The sequence below is a fragment of the Vombatus ursinus genome, unplaced genomic scaffold (assembly GCF_900497805.2).
Source record: "Vombatus ursinus unplaced genomic scaffold, bare-nosed wombat genome assembly UNPS02014798.1, whole genome shotgun sequence".
NCBI lineage: Eukaryota > Metazoa > Chordata > Mammalia > Diprotodontia > Vombatidae > Vombatus > Vombatus ursinus.
This window is the reverse complement of record NW_020954576.1, coordinates 12,587,215-12,613,225: the sequence shown is the minus strand read 5'-3', so window position 1 is coordinate 12,613,225 and position 26,011 is coordinate 12,587,215. Positions and strand designations below refer to the sequence as shown.

Genomic DNA, 26,011 nt, shown 5'->3' with positions numbered 1-26,011 from the left:
TCAAACACTCATTAGCAATGTGGGAAAGTCACTTAATCTTTCAACCTACTTCTTCAAATGGGGATAATAACAGCACCTACCTCAGGAAGAGTATTGTGAAGATCAAAAAAGATAATGTACATAAACACTTTGCAAATCTTAAAGTGATAAACACACACATCATGGAGAAGTTAAATAGTATACCGCATAACAGGCCAAACTTGGAGTCCTGAATCAGACAGCAACTCTGGTCTTCCTGATGTCAAGCTATATGACCCTGATTAAGTCACTTAATTCCCCATTTTCTTCATCTGAAAAATGAGGATACCAACTGCACATACCTCACAGGGCTATAGTGGATATCAGATAGGATAATATATAAAAAATTGCTTTGCCAACCTTAAAGTGCTATATAAATGACATCATATAGAAAGTATAGGCTATTATTATTATTATCAGTTTATGTGGAGATAACAGCGATAGAGCTGGGAATGGTCCTAGGATTTCAATACTATAGGGAACTTCTAGGTAAAGAAACTCTCTCTACCAGTGTAGATAAGTACCTTCACTGCAATTTAGGATCATAGGGAGTTAGAGGTTAGTTAGAGGCTGGAGCACTGAAGTTAAGTGATTTGTATGGGGCCACACAGCAAGTCTATGTTAGAGGTGGGACTTACTCCCAGATATTTCTGGCTTCCAGGTTGGCTATTCCATGCTGCCTATGTGGGGATGTGAAAACACAAAACATCTTTGATTCCCTCAACACAGGGTACTTCCTGATATGGGAACTCTCTCTATAGTCTGACTTAGTAGACAAATCCAGAAAAGCTGCCTGAGGCAAAGAAATTAAGTGACCTGCCCAGGATCACACAGTAAATAAGGTATACTATCTGAACCCAGTTCTTTATGACTAAAAGTACTACACTCTATCTACCGTCTTCTCACATGTATTCAATTACATCAGGGATATAATCCAAAAAGTACAAATATGCATGTATGTGTGTATGCATGCATGTATACATATAAACCACGCATGCCTATATGTACATGCATGTATATACACATACATGCATGTGCATGTGTGTATGTATACACATGTATATATGCAAACTGATATAATGATGAATACTGTGAGTGTTTAAGGCTTGTTCTGCTAGCATACTATGCAAATAACATTAATCTTTAAGATTTTACACCCATTTATTTATGTCTTATTCTTTTGTCTCATGGAGACATTACTGTATTCTTGAAAACCATCCTAGCACAGTAAAGTTTTACCAGTTTCTATTAAATGTAAGCTATTATGATTATTATAAGTATTATCTTGGAAGTACTGAAGTGCTACTAAAGAATAAAACTTAACTCAGGTTCACATAAATCTTCAGAAAAGTTAACTAGGCTCTACATTTTTTTTAACATTTCTCCCTCCTTTAGGAATTCTTCTCTGATTAAGTAAAGGACTGCATTCAGTAAGACTAAGTATGTTTTTATGAGAAACAGAGAAAGGAAGGAAATGGTAAAGGAGACAATCTACATATAACTGAAAGATGGCATTTACATTTGTGAAATTCTATGTTTTCAAGAATCAGGTTAAATGATTAGGCATCTTTATTCTAGAGGAGGAAAGACAAGACAACTATAGTAGATATGTCATTGTTCACCTCTGCCTATCAGAGCTGAGATACATTTGGATTCCATAGTCCTTTACTCCAGCCCAAAGAAAGTATAAGGAAGTCTGATATAAGGAGAGTGGGAAGGGCAGGATAGTGGTGAAAGGCATCAGAGGGTAGTAGTAGAAGACTGAGTCTTAAATTCCTTCTCTGAACCCTACCTACCAGAAAACATCTGTCCAATAATTTAATTTAATCCTTTAATTGCTCTCAGAAGGACAAAACATTCTTCTTATGAAGCCTTCATTTGCCAAGAGCACTTGCTATATCTTAAAATGGGAGAATTGTGCTGGAAAACAATTTTTCTTGATTTTCTTGGGAAAATATGTAATTATGCTATTAATGAATATATTTCGACTTCATTATTAATTTTCACAATAATTAAAAACTACCAGTAATGATCAGCTAAAACCAAATTCTGTAAAAGCAGTAATTTGTCATTAATTTTTAATGGGGCAAGATGAGCATCATTTAGCTGCTTTTATGGTTTGAATATGGTAGGACAGACCTGGATATTTTATTCTCTCTTGACTACCTACCCAAAATTCCATAGAAATATGAAATAATTTTAAAAACATGAAAACAATTTAATGATAACCACTAAGTATAATTCACATTTACATACAGAGGTGTACAAGTAAATATTTAATAACTATACTCTGAACGAAAAATAAAACGTATGCTTGATACACTTCTAAGTTTAAATTAACATTTTCTACATTACTTTGTTAAGCCTAGATAATCAAAAAAGCAGGAAGTCAAATCCTGAATAGTAGCATCTGCCAATTTCTCACGTGTAAAGGTTCACACTGAAAATTTATCAGCTCTCTGAGCCATTATACATTATACTGTTCATATAATCATCGAATGACTATACTATCCACCACTGATTTAACATAACTAGCTGAAGTATGAGCATTTGTTTCACAGAAATTTAAGTGAAGGAGCAGACTTACATGCATTTCAGGAGCACAGCGTCCTAGCAGATCAATCAAAGCTGCATAAAAAGTCATTATGGCATTTCCCATGTGGATAGTGTCATCTTCTTCTGTTGCCAAATCACTTTTATTCATTTTTCAAAGAAAACAGAAAACAGAAGATCAATGAGTACTATTTGAAGCAACTGTTTTCAGAGTAAAGTGATCACTGAGTTGTAATGAGTAACTAGTTCGCTTACAAAGTATCAATCCCCAATCTTTTTCTCTGAGATCTGTAATCAGTCATGGCCTCTGGCAGGAGTTAAATGGACATCTCTACTGTTCTACTCGTTAGAATGTAAGTTCCTTGAAGGGAGGGACTGTCTTAATTTTTATATTTGTATCCCCAGCACTGATCATAGTGCTTGGCACACAGTTAATATTGAATAAATGATTTGCATTCATTCATACATTCACACCATTTGTACATTCAGCTTTACCCATTTAAATACTTCTTCAGGGCTTCCTCCAATGCTCACAAACTAACACTTTTAGAGAAATTCTGAGTTCTTAGTTAATGTTGAAATTAAAAGAAAGAAAATAAATTGCTTTTTATTTGATGGAGGTCAACTACTATGTTTACCCATGAAAACTTATTTAAGAAAAACCTCTCCTTAGACATACAGGATTTTGCTGGATCCATTAGTAGGTGATGGCCCATCTCTAGAAGGATCCTCTGCTATTTTTATAGCCTCTTCCATGACTGCAAGAAGACCATTGCCACCTTCCCCTCTTAAGGCTGGACCAAAACATTCAGGCCTCCGGATTAACAATCTGACTACAACATTTGCATTTTCTTCCACACTTTCCCCTAGAAACATATATGGAGAAAAAAAGCAAATGAAAATGTTTATTATTTGCAAAACAATTTTATCTATTTTTGATCAAAGTTTGAAAAGAGAGAAAAAAACTACCAACAACAAAGAGGTATGAATTAGCTTTCTGACACATGACCTAATTTTAGTTGCCTGTAATTTCAGCCGAGTAGGCAGTGTGATGTGACAGTCAAAAAGAGCAGTGTCTGGGGCTTCTTTATGAGAGACATAAAATTAGGAGAGTGTGTAATAGTTTACCTCTCAGATCTATGGATAAAGGAAGAATTTAGGACCAAATAAGATATAGAGAACATTACAAAATATAAACTGAATAATTTTGACTATCTAAAATTAAAAATTTTTACACAGACAAAACCAATGCAAAAAAAATTAAAAAGGAAAGCAGAAAAATGGGAGGATAATTTACAGCAAGTATCTCTGATAAAGACCTCATTTCTCAAATATATAGAGAGAGCATTAAGTCAAATTTATAAGAATACAAATCATTTCCCAAATGATGAATGATCAAAGGATATGAATGGGCAGTTTTCAGGTGAAAAAAATCAAGCTAGCTATAGTCATGTGAAAAAATGCTATAAATCACTATTGATTAGAGAAATGCAAATCAAAACAATTCTGAGGTACCACCTGGGTAATATGACAAAAAAGGAATATAATAAATGTTGGAGGGGATGTGGGAAAATTGGGACACTAACACATTATTGATGGAGTTGTAAACTGATCCAACCATTCTGGACGGCAACTTGGAACTACGTCCATAGGGCTATAAAACTGTGTATACTCTTTGATCCACCAATACAACTGCTAGGTCTTGTATCCCAAAGGGATTAAAAAGGGGGTGGAAAGAGGAAGAACCTATTTGTATGCAAATATTTATAATAGTTCTTTTTGTGGTGGCAAAGAGTTGGAAATTTAGGGGATGCGCATCAATTGGGGAATGGCTGAACAAGTTGTTGTATATGATTGTAATGGTATATTATCGTGTGACAAGGAATAACAAGTAGGATAATTTCAGAAAAACCTGTAAAGACTTACATGAACTGATACAAAGTGAAGGAGCAGAACAAGGAGAATGCTGCACACAGTAACAGCAATATGGCATGATGAAGAACTGTGAATGATTTAGCTATTCTCAGCAATACAATAACCCAAGATAATCCCAAATGACTCATAATTAAATCTACCTTCAGAAAAAAAAACTGATGTTTTATCCGGCTACAGACTGAAGCATACTATTTTTCACTTTCATTGTTTCTTTCTTTCTTACTTTCTTTTTTTCTTCTTTCTTCCTTTTTTTCTGAGTCTTCTTGCACAAAATAACCAATATGGAAATGTTTTACATGATTACACATGTATAACCTATATCAGACTGCTTACTGTCCAGGGGAGGGGAGAAAGGAGGGAGGGAAGGATAGAATTTGGAACTCAAAACTTAAAAAAAAAAGTTAAAAATTATTTTTATATGTAATTGGGGGAATGTTATTAAAAAGAGAGAGAGAGAGAGAGAGAGAGAGGCATAGCTTGAAAGTGATAGTGCTTTTGTATTATGACCCAGTCTGGTCATATCAGGAGTACTCTGTTTAGTTCTGGGTGCCATGGTTTAAGAAGAACACTGATAAGATGGAGACTGTCCAGAAGGGGAAAACCAGCATGGGTAAGGGCCTTTAATCTAAATCATATGGAAATATACTGAAGGAACTGGGCATGTTTAATGGGGATAAGAGAAGACTCAGGAGGAAGATGATAACAGTCTTTGAGGATACAAAAGGAATTCATGTTGGAAAGGAATTAATCTTGTTCCATTTGTTCCCAGAGGGCAAAACCACAAGTAATCAAGGTTACAAAGAGATAATATTTATTTATTTATCTGAACCCAGAATTTTTTTAATGGAAAATGCCAAATTGAAAATAGAATTGAAAATAAACATCAATTCAAAATTGAAAAATAAAAACAAATAAACCATGGTCATTTTTTTAAAAGTATGTATATGAAATATGCAATACTACTCTTTACCTTATAATATTAATATCTTTTCTTGCATCATTAATTTGAAAAGTTAAAAAAAGCATTAAAGAAGCATAAACCATTCAACATCATGAATCTTTGATGAGAGTCCAATTTTGAAAACATGAAGTAATAAAAAGGATTAATTTGTGAGAGTTTTATCAGAATTTAGGTGTTTTATAATTTATTTTACTTTAGAAATCAATTTGAACATTAGTAATTAAACTATGAGCACAATATAAACATTGTAAGAGATAAATTGTTGTTCAGTCGTGTCCAAGTCTTCATGCCTCCATTTGAGGTTTTCTTGGTAAAGACATTAGAACTGGACACTGTCCAGCTCCTTTTATAGTTGAGAAAACTAAGGCAAACAAGGTTAAGTGACTGGCCCAGGATCACACAGCTAGTAAGTGTCTGAGGTCAGATTTGAACTACAGTCTTCCTGATTCTAGGTATAACACTCTATGCACTGTGCCACCTTCTTTATTGCTCTTTCCTTGGCAAACAAAGTTAAGTGACTTGCCCAGAGACATACAGCTAGTAAAGTGTCTAAGACTGGATTTGAACTCAGAAAGGTAAGTCTTCCTGACTTCAGGTTTGGCAATCTCCACTGAACCAGCCAGCTGCCTAAGAGATAAATACTAGTGTGCAAAATAAATTAATATCAATGTATATATTAAATATCTATTACACCAAATTATTTTCATCTTATGAATTTTCTAAGATGATATCCATGCTTTCAATAACAATTCAAACGCAAGTTCAACAGTGTGTTCCCCAATTTCATCCCAAATTTAGATGCGTACCATTACAGAAGACAGCAAATCTTAGAAAGTCCAAATATCTCTCCCCTTCAACTGGATTCCACCCAATGTCTGGGTAACCCTTGGTAACCAGCATCTGGCAGCTCTGCAATCCACAACCAGCCAGGTATCGAACTACCTGAAAATAATGCAATATACATAAAGTGTCAGCAGAGTTTCTATTGATAAAAATAGTCATGGGAAGATTTTGGATAAAGTATGACTAAGTATGATCCTTGTTATGAATCAAATCATAGGACAAAGAAGTAACAAAAATATAAAAATCTCAATAATATGACAAGAATCTAAGGTATCCAAACATATTAACATAGTAAAAGACTCAGGATATGACTTTGTGTTCTGATAGATCAATTTAGATCCATTTTCACTTTAAATTCATGTCTTTACCTTGATATCTTTCATGAAGGGGGCTCATTATGTAACAGTCTTTGGACAAAAGCAATAAAATATGGTTAATTACTCAAGGTAAATACCTTTTCTTTTTCTTTTTTTTTAAATTAATTTATTTTGACTTATCAACCATCACTTCCATAAGTTTTTGAGTTTTAAATTTTTCTCCCCCTCCCTCCCGGCCTCCCTCCACAAGACAGTGTGCAATCTGATATAGGCTATACATTATTCCTATTAAACATATTTTCACATTAGTGATGTTGTAAGGAAGAATTAGAACCAATAGGAGGAACCACCAGAAAGAGGAAACAAAGCACAACAGAAGAAAAAAAAATAGTAAATAGTATGCTTCGATCTGCATTCAAACTCCATAGTTTTTTCTTTGGGTGTGGATAGCATTTTCCATTATGAGGCCTTTGGAGATGTCTTAGATCCTTGTATTGCTGAGAAGGGTTAAGTCTATCAATATTAGTCATCACACAATGTGGCTGTTACTGTTTACAACGTTCTCCTGGTTCTGTTCACTTCACTCAGCATCAGACCATATAAGTCTTTCCAGATTTCTCTGAAGTCTGCCTGTTCATCATTTCTTATAGCACAAGAGTATTCCATTACATTCATATACCACAACTTGCTCAGCCATTCACCAATTGATGGGCATTGCCTCAATTTCTAATTCTTTGCCACCACAAAAAGAGCTGCTATAAACATTTTTGTATATAGGGGTCCTTTCCCCATTTGTATGATCTCTTTGGGATATAGCCCTAGAAGTGCTATTGCTGGGTCCCCTTTGGGGATAGTTCCAAATTGCTCTCCAAAATGGTTGGGTCATTTCACTACTTTACCAACAATGCAATAGTGTTCCAATTTTCTCACATCTTCTCCAACATTTATCATTTTCCTGTTTTGTCACATTGGCCAATCTGATAGGTGTGATGTGGTACCTCAAAGTCATTTTGATTTGCATTTCTCTAATCGACAGTGATTTAAAGAATTTTTTCATATGACTATAGATAGCTTTAATTTCTTCATCTGAAAGCTGCCTGTCCATATCCTTTGACCATTTATCAATTGGGGAATAACTTGTATTCTTATAAATTTGACTTAATTCTCTATATATTTTAGAAATGAGGTCCTTATCAGAGAGACTGGTTACAAAAATTCTTTCCCAATTTTCTACCTTCCTTCTAATCTTGGTTGTATTAGCTTTGTTTGTGCAAAAACTTTTCAATTTAATATAATCAAAGTTATCCATTTTGCATTTCATAATGTTCTCTGTCTCCTATTTGTTCATGAATTCTTCTGTTCTCCATAAATCTGATAAGTAAACTATTCCTTGCTCTCCTAGTTTGCTTACAGTATCAGCCTTTATATCTAAATCATGGACCTATTTTGACTTTATTTTGGTATATGGTGTGAGATTTTGATCTACACCTAGTTTCTGCCATACTCTTTTCCAATTTTCCCAGCAGTTTTTGTCAGAGTGAGTTCTTATCTCAGAAGCTGGGGTCTTTGGGTTTATCAAGTAATAGATTACTATAACCATTGATTACTGTGTCTTGCACACTTAACCTTTTCCACTGATCAACCACCCTATTTCTTAGCCAGTACCAAGCAGTTTTGATAATTGTTGTTAATATCTGGGATGGCTAGACCACCTTCCCTTGCATTTCTTTTCATTAGTTCCCTTGATATTCTGGACCTTTTGTTATTCCAAATGAATCTTATTATTTTTCCTAACTCTATAAAATAATTTTTTTGGTAGTTTGATTGGTATGGCACTGAATAAGTAAATTAGCTTAGGTAGAATTGTCATTTTTATTACATTAACTCGGCCTACCCATGAGCAACTGATGTTTTTCCAACTATTTAGATATGACTTTATTTGTGTGAAAAGTGTTTTGTAATTGTGTTCATATAGTTCCTGGGTTTGTTTCAGGAGGTAGACTCCTAAATATTTTATATCTATAGTAAGTTTAAATGGAATTTCTCTTTCTTCTCCTGCTTTTGGGCTTTGTTGATAATATATAGAAATGCTGATGATTTATGTGGGTTTATTTTATAGCCTACAACTTTGCTAAAGTTGTTTATTATTTCAAGTAGTTTTTTACTTGATACTCTAGGATTCTCTGAGTACATCTTCATATCATCTGCAAAGAGTGATAGCTTTGTTTCTTGTTTGCCTATTCTAATACCTTCAATTTCTTTTCCTTCTCTTACAGCTAAAGCTAATGTTTCCAGTACAATATTAAACAACAGTGGTGATAATGAACATCCTTGTTTCACCCCCAATCATATTGGAAATGCTTCTAGCTTGTCCTCATTACATATGACGCTTGCTGAAGGTTTTAGGTAGATGCTATTTATTATTTTAAGGAAGACTCCATTTATTCCTGTGCTCTCTATTGTTTTTAATAGGAATGGGTATTGTATTTTGTCAAAAGCTTTTTCTGTATCTATTGAGATGATCATGTGGTTTCTGTTGGTTTTGTTGTTGATATGATCAATTAAGCTGATAGTTTTCCTAATATTGAACCAGCCCTGCATTCCTGATACAAATCCTACCTGATCATAGCGTATTATTCTTGTGATAAGTTGCTGTAATCTATTTGTTAATATTTTATTTAAAATTTTTGCATCTATATTCATTAGGGAAATTGATCTATAATTTTCTTCCTCAGTTTTGACTCTTCCTGGTTTAGGTATCAGCACCATATTTGTATCATAAAAAGAATTTGTTAAGACTCCTTCTTCACCTATTTTTTCCCAAATAGTCTATATAGTATTGAAATTAATTGTTCTTTAAATATTTGATGGAATTTGCTTGTAAATCCATCTGACCCTGGAGATTTTTTCCCTAGGGAGTTCACCAAAGGCTTGTTCAATTTCTTTTTCTGAGATGGGGTTAAGTATTTTACTTCCTCTTCTGTTAAGCTGGGCAATTTATATTTTTGTAAATATTTATCCATTTCACTAAGATTGTCAAATTTATTGGCATACAGTTGGGCAAAATAGTTCCTAAATATTGTTTTAATTTCCTCTTCTTTGGTGCTGGATGCACCCTTTGCATTCTTGATACTGGTAATTTGGTTTTCTTTTTTCTTTTTTTTTTATTAAATTAACTAAAGGTTTATCGATTTTATTTTTCTCATAAAACCAGCTCTTAGTTTTATTTATTAGTTCAATAGTTTTCTTAATTTCAATTTTATTAATTTCTGCTTTGGTTTTCAGTATTTCTAATTTGGTGTTTAATTGAGAATTTTTAATTTGTTCCTTTTCTAGTTTTTTTAGTTGTATTCCCAATTCACTGATCTCTTTTTCTATTTTATTTATGTAAGCATTTGGAGATATAAAACTTCCCCTAAGAACTGCTTTTGCTGCATCCCACAGGTTTTGGTGTATTGTCTCATTATTGTCATTCTCTTGAATGAAGTTATCGATTATTTCTATGATTTGTTTTTTGACTCAGTCATTTTTTAGAATTAGATTATTTAGTATCCAATTATTTTTTAGTCTATCTTTCCATGGCCCTTTATTACATATAATTTTTATTGCATCATGATCTGAAAAGGATGCATTTAATGCAAATAGTCTATATAGTATTGGAATTAATTGTTCTTTAAATATTTGGTAGAATTTGCTTGTAAATCCATCTGACCCTGGAGATTTTTTCCCTAGGGAGTTCCTGATAAAAAGACCAGAGCTCAACAGAACATTTGATCTTCAAATACAAGACTAAAGAGACACAAAAAGGTAAACGGGATAGAAAGAAACAACATGTTATTAATAAGGGCAAACTGTTTACATCCTTACAAGGCAAGATGACACTTGCAACTTTTGAGAACTGTATTGTTATTACACCAAGTTAAAGGGGGTGAGCATAAGTTGACTTTGATGAAATGATGAAAAAAATCTAATCAAGTGGGTTAAATGGATCCAAGTAAATGGATTAATCTGATCTAATTATGAAAATGTACTGAGAGAAAAGGAAAAGAGGAAGCAGACAAGGGTAAATTACATCATAGGAAAAGGCAGAAAAACCTATTACAGCAGAGGGAAAGAAGGGAGGGAGATTAGCATTGTTTGAACCTTACTCTCATCAGATTTGGCTAAAGAAGGGAATAACATAATCAGTTAGGTATAGAAATCTAACTTGACCTATAGACAGTAGGAGGGAAAAGGGGAAAGAAAAGGGAGTGGGGACAGAAGGGAGGGAAGAAGTAATAAAGGTAAAGGGGAAGAAAAGGGAGGGGGGCTAATAGAAGGGAGGCTGGACTGAGAGAGGCCTTGGTCAAAAGCAAAACATTAGTGAGGAGGGAAAAAGAGAAAGGAGAAAGAAAAGCATAAACGGGGGGGGGGGAAAGGATGGAGAGAAAGACACACATAGTAATCATAATTGTGAATGTGAATGGAATGAACTTTCCCATAAAATGGAAGCAGATATCAGAATGGATTAACAACTACATTAAATTTTTTCATAGTGTTTTGTTTCTGCAAAGAATATTTTGGTGTTCAAGAAAATTGTTAGCTATTATCTCCTTAAATGATGCCACTATCTTAAGCCATGGGTCACAGTAATTAGATATTATAAATAATATGTAAAATAAACACCTAGACTTAGGTAAAAAGCTTTAAGTAGAGATACAAAGGGAAGAATTTTCTTTCAAAAACAGAAAAATTCTATAAACTATGAAATAAGAGAAATAAGAGAGCATAGCTATGGTTGAATATGTTATTGGGTATGGCAGATAGGTCTCAAGGAGAAAAAATGTGTTTCTTGGTCTAGATAGTGCTTGGCTATTGAGTCAAGAGCTCCTGCGTGGACAGAAAGCTAAGAAAGAAAGTTAAGTGCATTTTTTATAAATGTTTTGAGCTGAAAATTTAGCAAAATGCAATCAAAGGATACACATACATATTTAAAAGGGGGTGTTGAATGATTTTCTTAATCAAGTCACCCTACTGATTTCAGTTTGGGCTTATGTCTTCTTCCCTTATTGCCCTTCCTTTCCCTCTTCCTCTCCCCCTTTGACTAGTGGAAGACCTTGAGAGCTTTGAAAGGTCTGGAGGATGTTGGACTTTCCATACTCCTATCAGTGAACCACGAGCATCCTTGGGTCAGCTAATGGCAGTGTTTGCATTGGGAGTAAAGGACACAGATTCACATATCCACAAAGAGTCCTAAGCAAAGAAACCACAGCAGGCCCAAGGAGAACTTCTTGAGCAGCCCACAAAAGGGAGAAAAAGACTTCCAACAACCAAGAGCTATGAATTAGCCTTTTGATACAGGACTTAAGGGTTTTAATTACCTGTAAATTCAATATAAGTAGGTGGTATGATGTGACACCCAAAAAAGAAGTAATAGTATCTGAGGCTTCTTTAAGAGAAGCATAGTTTGGAGGTGACAGTCTTTTAGTATTCTGCTCCAGTCTAGCCATATCTGGAGTACTCTGTTCAGTTCTGGGTGCCATGGTTTAAGAAAAATATTGATAAGATGGAGAATGTCCAGAAAGGGGAAACTAGTATATAGTGAAGGGCCTTGAATCCATGTCATATGAAAATAGATTGAAGGAATTGGGCATGTTTAATCTTAATAAGAGAAGACTCAGGGGGAAGATGGTAGCAGACTTTGAGGATATGAAAAGCCATCATATTGGAAAGGAATTAGTCTTGCTTTATTTGTTCCCCGGAAGGCAGAAATCCAAGTTATAGAAGTCATAAAGAGATAAATTTAAGTTTGATGACAGAAAAAAAATAAAGCAATTACAGTTGTCCCAAGGTGGGATGGGCTGTCTCAAGAGGTCAGGGGCTTTTTCTCATTGGAGGTCTTCAAACAGAGAGTGGATGACTACTTGAAGGATACGTTGCAGCGGGGGTACTAGCTGGACTGTATGGATGCTGACATTCCTTCTAATTCTAAAATTCAGTAATTCTGGGTTTCTGTTTTTTAACAGTTACTTTTTTTAAAGTGAACTGAGTTCTTATCTCTTTCCTCAAATAAATCCAAATAAATATTCTAAAGAGAAAGAGTAGCTTTTGTACTGAGAAATGATGATAGGAATACATATGTGCCATCATGGTAGGGTTCATTCACTAAAAGTGATACTTGGTGATTCTGTCTGTGAAATACTGATGGAGCTCTTTATTGAACCAATATTACCAGCAGAATGGTCTTTTATCTTATCAGAACAAGGGTTAGGGAAAATTCCAAGATTTGTCAAACCTGACATTCACTACACACTTCTGGTGAATGTCCATTAGGACAAATGATATTGTAAGAAAGAACCTAGAAATTAAAAGAGATTATGAAATCCTGGGCAAGAAACGGAAGGCCTATGGGGCACATACTGTGTTTCATTACTGCTGGCCCTATAGAAGACAATGGAATCAGAAGAAAAAGGAATATCTGAAAAATGAAGAGGTGATTTAAAAAATGGTATCTCAAAAGAATGTTTTCATTTTTCCACCTTGGTTTCATGTCTGTTAATGAGGGACTCTTGAACAACAACAGAGCATACCTATGAAGATATGATTTAAAAATATGTGTATGTATATATGTGTGTATGTGTGTGTGTGTATATACATATATATGTGTATATATATATGTTATAGTCTTGCCAAACTAATAAAGAGTGCTTTAAGTGGAAAAGAGAAGAGTTGGTAAACTCCCAATTACAGTTATAAGAATGAACAAAGATGCCACTGAACCTCAGACTATAAGATAAAGACAACGACAAAGACAAATATGGTCTGGCATGCATCTTAGATTTTGAGAGAACAAATTTCAAAGGGATTAAGATTCAATTCCAGTCCATACAATAAACATTCATTATGTCTACTATGTGACAGGCATTGTGCTAGGTGCTAAGGATACAAACACAGAAATACCACAATTCTTGTGCTCACGGAGCTTACCTTCTATTGGAAAGGTAGAAAGAATCATAGGTTCTTAGATTTAAAATGAGAAGGGTCCTTCCTGGTCTAGACCTGTGACTTCATGGGTAAAGGGAACTCAAAAGTGAGGAAAATCTCTACCAATATAGCTCTGCAACTCTTAGACCATTTATATTCTTATAGAGTTGCCTGGAGGCACACTGAGGTTTATTAGGTGACTTAGTCAAGCTCATGTAGTCATTATTTGTCAGGGGCAGAACTTAAACCAAGTCCTAAATTTAAGGATGTCTCTTTATCCACTATACCATATTGCTTCTAATGAGATAAGCATAATTAAACAAAGCATAAAGTGCCTTTCTGACATATACATTTGTTGGACATATTAGTAAAAAATTTTAACTACCTGGAGGGAAAATATGAAAAGACAGAAGTTACGTAAACACAAAAGGCAGGATTATTACTTACCTTTTCCAGGTCAGGCTCACGTAAAGCTAAAGCCAATTCATTATTATCCATTACTGATGCTGCTGCCACATCAAGTGGTGTTGAGCCTCTCATTGCTGGGGAAGCTGAAAACATGTATAAGTTGTGAAATAATGAGATTCTGATTGCTGTTTGAAATCAAATAATTTGATCCTAAATTAAATTTTGACATTTTTTCTTAAAATAGTTTTTAAATCATATTATCTGATGCTGCATTATTTAAACATGCAGGTAAAATGCTTTGAATGTTGGTTACCATCACCATATAAATTGCTAAAATATACTTAAGAATTGACTCATAAGCTGGAGAGAATTTTTCCTGTGGGAATTTAATACACATTACAGATGTGTGTGATTTAGTTAAGTTATAGGGAGCTGTCTGAGTCAAATATAAGTTATGTGACTTTCCTGGGTCATAAAGCTAGTATAGGGCAGAGGATAAATTTGAACTTAGCTTTTCTGACTCTAAGCCCAGCATTCTAACGAGAAGGAGGAGAAGAGGAAGAGGGATAGAGGGACAAAGAGAATGAGAGAACGAGAGAGAGAGAGAAAGAGAGAGAGAGAGAGAGAGAGAGAGAGAGAGAGAGAGACTACATTCATTGAGTAGGGTTTTGTGTTTGTATATATTCCTTCTTATCATATGGAGGTGGCCCTGGGTTCTCAAAACTTATACTAGTGTGGCTTAAGCTCTGGAAGGTTCTACCACATTGAAAGGCTTCAAGTATGGACCTGGCAATAGGCCTGCTCTGAATTCTGAGAACCAACCTAGCTAACTATGAAGAGGTATATCACAATAGGTGGGTCAACTGGTAGTGATTAATAAAGCATAACCAATGAAGCAAAGAAAAATATGAAATGACCCTCATTTCTGTGTCCAGATGGTCCAATTATGTCTCTTATGTGTCTGTAGTGACAGTGGCAGAGTGGCAAGAAAGGGGGCGGAGAGTACTAAGAACCACACAGTTTTAAAATCATCAATAAATTTTAATTTGACCTTTGGTACTTTAAATGTGAGTTCTTTGTCCAATGACCAATAGTGAACATATTGCTAGAGGAGGTGAATAACATCAATCTTGACATTTCTGCTATTTACAAAAACAAGAGAAAGAAGGAAATTGAAGTTAAAAAGGAAGGATGGCTCACAGGCAATCCTTGGAAAGGCAAAGAAAAGACTTGGCAGGGTAGTTCTACTCTGTGCCCAAAGGATACAAAAAAAAAATTTTTCATAGGCTAATTGGTCATCACATAATGTAGTTCTAATGATAATAACTACATGCAAAAAGACAACTACAAAAAAAAAATTGCTGTTTATGTACCAACACCAGTTCCTGAGGATAAAATAGGACCACAGCAAGGACAGCAAAAAAGCCCAGAAAGTGTCTTCCTCAGCAAACATCTATAGAGGAATGGAAATGGTTTCCAAAAGCAACATCAGGTAAAAATATAAACTAGTCAGTAAAATCTTACTAAGATGGATGATTAGTGATTATGAGCAGTAGCGTCTTACAAAACAGAGACAAACAGTTTAGGATAAAAACAAGTTTAAAGAAAGTCCAACAAGACATCCAATCTAACTAAACCAACTCAAGTTTTTCAAGACTGAAAATGGAAAGAGAACCATAAAAAGGAGAAAAATAGAAAAGATTTGCAAAATTCATTATAACAAACTATTTTCTCCATGGAACCACCCCATTGGACCCTAATAGTTTCAGATGTGTTTATAGAGGAGTTAAAAACAGCACTAACACAAAGACATAAAAAGCAGTCAGATTAGACAAATATACTTAGGAAAGATCTGTGCTGAAAATGAAACAATTCTGTGAGCTTTACCAGTAACACTGAAAAAATGGCAAATGAGAGAATGTTAATAACAATCAAGTTATAGTCCAAGCACAGAGGACTAAAGGGAATTTCTGAATCTATGAGATCACATATCCATTTCAGTAACTAAATAGACATTACAGTTTCCATACACAGTGTAATATATACATATATGATAGTTATATACATAAACATATGATACACATCTGATACACATATACATATGATAGTTACATGTTAGTTACATATGATAGTTAACTAATGTGGTTACACATAATTTTAAAATATATTTAATATTTTAAGTAGGTAAGGAAAAGGTTAAATATGTTATGTATTTTTACAACAATAAATCATAAACTGCTTAAGATAAATTTTGATTACAATATGGATATCATTTTTTCTTATTCTTCTTCAGTGTTATAGGATTCTAATTTTAAAAAATATGTTTTTACTTACCAAGACCAACACTGCTGTTCTCCAGTAAATAACTAAGATGATCAAACATTGCTTTCTGATTCTGCCGACTTATACGGCAGAAATAACATAGAAAACGACAACAATTGGCGACCATCTTAGGAAAGGTGATTTCCTACATAAAAAGCACTGATTTAGTTATGACAAAAAAAAATTATTGTTGTTTTTGTGAACTTAAATACAGTGAATATTACAGTTTCATTCAAACTACTTATGAATAACTGTCATGTCATGATACAAATACATTATGTGATTTTTAAGATTACAGGAAAATACACATACACATTTGTAAATTTTTAAAATACAAGCTTCTCATCTTGTGGCCCAGACATGTAAAAAACAGATGAATTTATATGTTTCAAAGATATTTTTAAACAAAGAAAAACACTTTATGAGAGAAAATACAAGTTCATGTTAACAAAACTTTGATTAAAATTTTATATGACAAAATTAATGTATCTTTTAATTTTTTAATATTATTCTGACTTTCATATTCTCAATAAATGAGTGAAATGGAATATTGATCTACAATTTATTCAGCATTGTGGAGTCCTGATATAAGTTCAAATGAAAAGTCATTACAAAAAATTCTAAAAGATTACCCAAAATCTTTAGATCCACTAGAATTTTATTATGAATATTACTTGAATCAACAAGGCTATCACCTGGGCTTGGGAAACTTAGTATTACTGGATTTTTGTAATAATCACTTGATAATATGTACTCTAGTTATCTGTGTACATCTATAAATTCCCAATCAGATAATAAAAATTCCCTAAGGGCAGGGTAACTTTTTAAATATAATGTAAGCTTCTAGTATAATGCAGTATACCTACTAGGGACTTAACACATTTGTTTAAATGAAATGAATTGAATGGTGTTTGTTTTGTTAAAAAAAAAAGCAATTTAAAACAGTTAAGATATAGTATTAATTTATCAATATTTTAAATACCTCTTCATAAGACAGACACTAGAAAAGTAAAATTGTTGTCATTGTAAGAAAAGGAAATGTTCATACTATAAGACATAGTCATCTGATAATTCAGAGTGAAAATAGTATTGGAGTTCCAGTATTGAACACGAAAATTAAATTTTGAGCTCACAAACTGAGTCTTAACCTTCTAGAAATTAATGTGGAAAGACCTACTTAAAATTACTTTTCAAATAGTAAAATTACAATTAAGAAACTGTTTACTAAACTGACATTCCAAATGTCATCCAAAATCTATTCTTTCACCAATTCAATAAATTTGACAAACATTTATTAAGCATCTACTCTGTGCAGAGCAGAACTTTTATTCAAATTTAAAGTAAGACATAGTCCTTCTGCTCAGGAAAGTTACAGTCTATTAGGGGAATAAGACAAAGATAACTATAATACAGGTTAATAAATGATATTTAATTAGACATGTACAAAACAAATGTTATATGAAGTTCTAGAGCTGAGGCCTTTCTGTGAAGGGTGTCTGTCTGTCTGTCTTCTAGAGGGAAGGAGGGATTAGGAGAGGCTTCATGATGGAGGTGGCATTTGAATTGGGTTGTAAAGGATGGGTAGACTAAGAAGGATAGGGAAAATATTCTAGGCATATAAGGAAAGGCACAATGATGGGAATGGTGCAATATGTGTTCTAGGGACAGAGAGGAATCCAGTTTGGTTGGAGAAAAAAGTGAATGAAAATGTGTACCATGAGATAAAATTGACAAAGTACAGTGGCATCAAATTGTAGGATGCTTAGAAAGGCAGATAATGAAGACAGAAATTTACTCAGTAGTCAGCAGGAATCCAATAAGGATTTCAGAGTGAAAAATGGTGGCATACCCAGATCATCTCTTTACCTTGGACTCGCCACCTCCAAGGACATTGACCATTACTTCCATTACAGTTTCATGCATTCCAAGTGCCCGCATCAGATTGGGATGTTGGTAAAATACTTTGTTGTTCATGATATCTCTAGAGGGAAAGAGAAATGTGGGAAAGAGAAATGAAAGAGAATTAAATTTTCAGGAAAAAGATACCTGCTATTCTATTTTATGAGTTATAAACAACTTGAGAGCTGAGAGAAAATTTCTACTCAGATAAAAATACACAATAATTAAGTCTTAGTATTTTAGTTCTACATATTGATCTTCCCTTGACAAATGTTAAAATTTTAATGAGTTCATAGAAATAACACAAAACTTTTATTCATTTGGCAAGTATACAATGGATTATTTACAAAGTAACTTAAGAAAAATTTATTTCCACTTTGATTCTTTAAATTTAGAAGTATTTGATAAAATCTCACTTATAGAACACATTCATATGATAATTTCCAAACTGTTTAAAAATATAATCCCAAAAGTCTTGAATAACAGAATCAATTCCCTCCACTTCAACATTTATTCAGTGTGTAAATTTGGAAATGAGTCAAGGAGATTAAACATTTAGAAAAGGATAGGTCCATTCCCTCAAGCTGCTGTCATCCTGAGACTAAATAGTAACTCATATTTCAATAGCACTTTAATGTTTAAAAAAAAAACCACTTTCCTTACTGAAACACAGTAAGTCAGGTAATATAAATATCATTATTAAATGATGAAGAAACTAAGACTGAGGGAGGTAAAATGGCTTCCTGAGAATTACATTGCTAGGAACTATCACAGTCAATATCAGACTCCAAATCCAGTACTCTTTCTAAATATACCATACAATAATACTGTTTCTAAATATATATTCAACAGTTGCATATCATAAATATTACATTTGCATTTAATTCTTATTTAAAGGAAAACTTTTTTCAGTAGAAAATTTGATACATACTTAACTAATAATCAACAAACACTTATTAAGGGCTCCTAACTGGCCAGGCATTGTGTTAAGTGTCAGAGATACAAAAAAGGAAAATGTTCCTGCCCTCAAGTAGTTTATATTCTAAAGGAGGAGAAAACATGTACATGTATAATTATATAGTATGTGTGTGTGTGTGTGTGTGTAGGTGGATACAGATATAAGTAGATATATAATGTGTCTGCACACAAAAATACATAAAATGAATACAGGGCTGTATTAGTAGGGAGGGCACTAATAACTGAGGGAATCAAGAAAACTTCATATAGAAGGTGACATTTAAGCTGAATTTTTAAGGAAATCAGGGATTTTGTGTACATTAAAATAAAATCTAAGGAAACCAAAGGGGCTTAAAATTTTTCTTGATGGTCTAGGTATTGCCTTGTAAGCTAACATTTATTTAAAAGTGCTTTTTTTCCCCGAAGTGCTTTGTTGTTTGCAGTACCAACATAATTCAAATCCTCGATAAGTGATTTCTATCAAATATATTAAAAATTTTCAAGTGATGAGGTCTATACTAAAAAGTTAACAAGTAGACTGAAAGTATTATTTTAACATGTGATATTTTACCATAAATTTTTCTGGGAAGAGAGACAATATATGTGTGATTCTCAAATGTGTTAATGATTTACACATTTTCAAATATAGACAGAGGCAGTGTGGGATAGTGGATAGAGACAATAATGGCCTTGGAGAAAGGAAGACCAGAGTTCATATTCCATTTCTGGTACGTGGTGTTTGATGTATCAGTCAGTCAATAAACACTTAGTAATGCTCCCACTATATGTCCTAAGTACTAGGGATACAAAGAAAATTAAGAGGCAATATCTGCTCTCAAGAAGCTCACTCCAATGGGGGCCATAGCATGTAAACGATTATGTACAATCAATCTACGTATAAGATACATTGGAAATAATGAACAGAGGGAAGGCATTAGAAGTAGGGTGAATTGGAAAAGGCATCATATAGACTGTTGGATTTCAGTTGGGATTTGAAGGAAGCCAGAGAAACAAGGAGGTAGGGACAAGGTAGGAGAGCATTCCAGGCATGGGGTACAGACAGTGAAAATGTCCAGATCTGAAAAACAGAATGTTCTGTTTGGAGAACAGCAAAGAAGCTAGCACCACTGGATTGCAGAGTACAAGTGGTATAGGTGGGAAGGCAGGTATAAGGTATAAAAAGACTGGAAATGTGTTGGGGGTGGGAGGAAGGCAGGTTATGCACAGCTTAGAATGCCTCCAGAGGATTTTGTATTTGATCCTGCAGTGATAGGTGGCCCCGGGGCTTTAATAAAAAAATAACTTTGACAACTGAGTGGAAGATGGATTGAAGGGCAAAGAGACTTGAGGCAGACAGACCGAAAAACAGACTGTAGCCATTGTCCAGGTGTGAGGTAATGAGGGCCTGCACCAGGATGGGGAGTGTCAGAAGAAGGGGTCATATGGGAAAGATGTTACCAAAACAAAATTGATTGACATTAGTGACATATTGGATATGGACGGTGAGAGAGAGTGAACAGTTATAGATGATGTCTAGGTTGTGAGTCGAGGTGGATTGGAGGATGGGAGCATAGGATAGGTCAGAAAACATTATAAAAAGTAATAGCAATATTGTTTTAAGAACAATTTTGAGTGAATAAGCTATTTTGACTATAATAAATACCCAAATTAACTACAAAAGATATATGAAGAAAGAAGCTATCTGCATCCACAGAAAGAACTGAAAAATAGAAGTATGCATAGAATCATTTTATATATTTTTCTATTTGTGTCTAATAGTAGTTATCTCTAGGGAGAGGTTGGGAGAGGACAGGAAAAAAAAGAAAAGAAATTTACATGATAATTCTTTTGTATATTTGAAATGGATAGCAAGTTGTGCTTGGTAGAAATGCAGTTTCACGTACAATCATCTTTTATATTGCACTATATTATGGAAATGCTTGTTTTACTCCATAAATGTGTATTAATGTAAAAAAATAAAGAGAAATTTAAAAAACAAAATAATCAAAGGTGGCAGTCTATTCCAGGGAACACAGATGTGAGGTGACTGCTATGGAACATTTAGACACCAATTTTATTTTTCACAATACTTAGCTAAGCTACTGATTAGAAGAGAGGCTGGAAATAAGACTTGTATTACAATAAAAAAAACACAAGAAAGTAAAGCCATGAGGGTAGGGGGAAGAAACTAAAGTTAGGGTAAAAAAATACCCTTTAAAGGGCTTCACACTTGTAAACTACATAATATTTTTTTCAAGTTAGGAGGTGCTACACACGGAAAGCAATGAATAGCACCATGCCAAAAAAATGAAGATGACTATATTTTAACAGAAGGAAACACAGAAAGGAAACAGAAGGAAAGACTGGTTACTCATATGAGAGTCAATTCTAAATCAGTTATCAATGGGTTTCTTGGAGCAAAAAACTAACAACTCTAACAAGCATTTATATGGATAAACCATAAAGCTGGTACATCACTAAATACACATTTGACATAAACTTCATATGGATAATTTTAAACTAAACACAGAATTAGGTAGGAGGAAGGTTAGAACAGGCTAGATCATATTTAGAAAACTGTACAATACTCTCAATGACCCAAAGCTTCTCTCTGAAACAAAACTCTAATTTTTAAATATCAATATTCATTTGTAGTAACTATAATAGTCATGATTATTGCTGTGAATATATTTCTTTCAAAGTTTCTTTCAAGGATTGATAGGTAAATCCTTTCTATTTTCATTTTGTCCTCTTGTTTAGGAGATGTAGACAGTTTTCTTTCATAATTTCTTTAAATATGATATCTAGGGTCTTTCTGTTTGGTAATAGCTTTCAGATAATATGATGACTTTCAAATTATTTCCCTTGATCTATTTTCCAGATTATTTTTAATATTAATTATCTTACAATTGCTTCTGCTCTTAAAAAATCTTTTGATTTTGTTTTAATAGTTCTTTTTTTTCTTGTGGCATTGTGAACTTTTGTTTGGTCTACTGTAATTTTCAAGGAGTCTGTTACTTGGGTAACATTTTGTACATCTTGTACTGAATTGCTAATTATCCTTGCGAGTCTTTCCTCCAAAGGAGGAAAAGACATTTCACTTCTTTTCAAATGATTTTCCCAAGTACTCTCATTTCAGTTTGTAGCTTTCTAGTTATTCCCCTCTTTTGAGCTCATGTCTTGAGTGTCCCAGACACCATAACAGCTCTTTATCTTAGGAATTTTTTTTTTTTTGGTTATTAACTCTTCCAGACTTACTTCCAAAATTGGGACTTTATATTAGGGGCAGCTAGGTGGCACAATGGATAGAGTGCTAGGCCTGGAAATCAGGAAGCCTCAACTTCCTGAGTTCCAATCCAGCCTCTTACTAGCTGTGTCACCATTAGCAAGTCACTTAACCCTGTTTGCCACAGTTTCCTCATCTGTAAAATGAGCTAGAAAAGGAAACGGCAAATCACTCCAGTATTTTTAACAAGAAAACCCCAAATGGGGTCCTAGAGAATCAGACACAATTGAACAACAACAAAAATTAGGACAAGATTCTGTGTCCTTCTGAAGGGAATGGCTGGACCTTCTTTGGCTCAGATCAACTGGGGTCATGCTTCTAATTTCTCTGGGTATAGAATGTTGTTTGTATTCAAAATCTCAGAGATGGCTCAGGGTCTGCAAACTTTTAGCGTACCCACATCCATTTAATCTAGGGTAAAACATGATTGCTGCCCTCCTTGTTTGAGTTTTGCAAGCTTCTGACCACAGTTCGGGACCAGGTGATAAAAGTGTAGACTTACCCCAGGTTAGAGTTCTGATATACTGATGCTACCCCAGCCTTTAATCACTTAACTGAAAGGCTCTTTGCCCCAGCACTAGAAATCACTGTGCAGGGCTTTCCTGGCTAGATAACCTCCCCAGTGCCCACAGACCTCTCTGTCTGTCTTCCTATGCTGACCTAGGTTATAAAAATGACTCACTATCATTTTACTTTGGATTTCCTGATGACTATTTGGTCTGGTATTCTTTGAATATATTTGTTGGAGGGATAGCTGGGTTATACAGTTCCCTCCTACTCTTCCATCTTTACTGCACACTATAAGGTTTACTTTTTTTTGATGTAATACATAAGGTTCACTTAAAAAAAAACTATATTAGAGCCCTGAAAAATGTAGTGACCAGTTTTGTATTTAGAAATCTAACAATCTAATATTGAAGAACACCTCTGCCCTATTGGCAAAGAAGTAGTTGATTACAGTTGCAAGTTTAAGGAATATACTGTCATAAATGATGACCAATATGCTGATTTGTTTTATTTAGCTAAAATTTTTTCCCAAGAGAGTGTTCTACTGGAGAAGTGGGGATGGTAATGGGGGGGGGAGAAAACATTGGGAACTGAGAATAATGCAAAAAAAAATAAAGGATCAATAAAACATTTAAAAATTATAATTGTTTTTTTTTATCTTGAATATTGCTAATGAAGGTATTTTCAGCAAAAAGGTGGAACCAATGAGATGCCACATGGACTAGTAAATAGAAAGTTGCATTTTAATCTAGGCAGATTTGATTTCAAATTACACCTCTGACACATGCTGCTTCTGTGACCCAAGCTAAGTCACTTAACCTCTTTGTCCCAGTCAATTCTCTCACACTGTAAATTGCACAGAAGATGCTAATTTACATTGATGGAAGACATTTATTCACTAGGAGTTCATTATACCAAAACATCACAGGTTAGTCTCATCAACAAAAGCATGATTAAATACTTACTTTGTAATAATCACTGTGATAAGTGCTAGGGATACAAAAAGAATGCAAAAATAGTCCCTGCCCTCAAAAAGCTTATATCCTAGTGGAGGAGACAATATATGCATAAATGGTACATAAAAGACATATAGGACAGATGGAAGGTAGACCTATATGTGAAGGCACTAACAAGAGAGTGTAAAGTCTTACTGTAGAAGGTGGCAATTGAGCTTGAATTTTAAAGACAGTCAAGCATTGTAAAAGTTGGAAGTTAGGAGGGAGAGCATTCCAGGCATGAGGGAGGGCCAATGGAAAGACAAAAAGATAAGAGATGAAGCACTGAGTGTAAGAAACAGCAAGTAATACAGTACATTAGAAACACAGAGTGTACAGTTAGTCAGACAATCAATGAACGTTTATTAAGCACTACTATGTGTCAAGCACTGTATTAAGCACTGAAGATGAGTAATATGAAAGATGCCTGGAAAGTTATGAAGGAACTAGGTCAGGGGTGGAGAACCTATGGCCTCAAGGTCCATGTGGCTCTCTTAGTCCTCAAGTGCAGCCCTTTGACTGAATCCAAACTTGGACTCAGTCAAAAAGCCACACCCGAAGACCTAGAAGGCCTTGAGGTTGCAGGTTCCCTACCCCTGAGCTAGACTATGAAAAGTTTTAAATAACAGAGGATTTATTGATCCTAGAAGAAATAGAGAGCCACTGGAAGTTTAATGAATAGATATGATCAGACTCATACCTCGGAAAATTATTTTGGCATTTGTGTGACAGAGCAGAATGGGAAGAGACTTCAGGTAAGTAGTCCAATTCACATATGAATGTAATAAATTATTATGAGGTAATGAATAAAAAATATGTAGAATTCAGGGCAGCCTAGGACAATTTATAAGATCTGATGCACTATGAAATAAGCAGAACTAGAATAACAATATGAAGAATGATTATAACTACATAAATTGAAAGAAAAAACCAAAAAGGAAAATGAACACTATGAAAATATAATGATCAAGTTTAACCATAGAGAAGGACTGAGAAAATATACCTCCTTGGGAGGCAGAATAAAGGCAGGGACTTGCCTGAGCTCTCCCCCAAACCTCTCCAAATACCTGTAAAATGATGCTAAACAAATTCTAGAGCAGCAGAACCCACAAAGAGACAGAGTGAAACAAATTTTCAGCCCAAGACAACTTGGAAGGTTGGCAGGAAAGGTCTGCTGCAACAGGGTGAGAGAGGAACACAGTCCAGAGGCCACAGTAAACCTGGAGAAGGTCTTAGGAGCCACTGAATCAGCAACAGAGGGGCTGATTACAGAGCTCTCGGCCCATAGATGGTAAAGGGGTTGACCAACTGGTCAAGGGATTACAAGGCCTTTTCACTAGCACTGAGGAAGGACTCTGTTGCTTTGCCCATATTCAAATCTGGGGCACAGTCCTAGATGGCAGTCCCAGGGTGAAGAGGAACACTAGCATAGCAGAACTACAGCCACAGATGAAGGGGGGGACCCTCCTCACAGCTCCAGGGCAGGAAAGGGAGCTTGTGGTTGCTCACAAACCACAGCACAGGCCAGGAGAGTAATGGACACCTCTCCTTAGATCATACCATTTCGGCAGAACTGAAAACTTACAGGTCCCTAGAAGTGTCTCTGAAAACAGCTGCAAAAGCACCTAAAGCTTGGGACAGTGCTTCCCCTCCACCCTGCAAGAAGAGCCCTACTTTAACAAAGAGTTAAAAAGTCAAGTAACAAGCTGTGGAAATGAGCAAACAGCGGGGGAAAAAAAACTTAGACTATAGATTCTTACTTTGGTGACGAGGAAGATGAAAACACACAATCAGAAAAAAACAACTAAGTCAAAGCTCCTGCATCCAAAGCCTCCAAGAAAAATATGAATTGGTCTCAAGCCATGGAAGACCACAAAAAGGATTTTGAAAATCAAGTAGAGAGGTAGAGGAAAAAATGGAAGAGAAATGATGCAAGAAAATCATGAAAAACAAGTCAACAGCTTGGTAAACGAGATACAAAAAATACTGAAAAAAATAACACCTTAAAAACAGACTAGGCCAAAAGGTAAAAGAGGTCCAAAAAGTG

The 26,011-nt window shown here is 34.5% G+C and overlaps 1 protein-coding gene across 1 annotated transcript in view; it reads right to left on the bottom strand.

Moving 5' to 3' along the window:
- The window catches only part of LOC114050041 (ryanodine receptor 2), an 811,539-nt gene that overhangs the window by 254,548 nt on the left and 530,980 nt on the right, over positions 1-26,011 (bottom strand). The window contains exons 42-47 of the mRNA XM_027871576.1: positions 18,187-18,301; positions 16,333-16,465; positions 14,038-14,141; positions 6,274-6,409; positions 3,251-3,437; positions 2,606-2,711 (exon numbers count right to left, since the gene is read on the bottom strand). Of these exons, the coding sequence (XP_027727377.1) occupies positions 2,606-2,711; positions 3,251-3,437; positions 6,274-6,409; positions 14,038-14,141; positions 16,333-16,465; positions 18,187-18,301 (781 nt within the window). The remainder of the gene's footprint in view (positions 1-2,605; positions 2,712-3,250; positions 3,438-6,273; positions 6,410-14,037; positions 14,142-16,332; positions 16,466-18,186; positions 18,302-26,011) is intronic.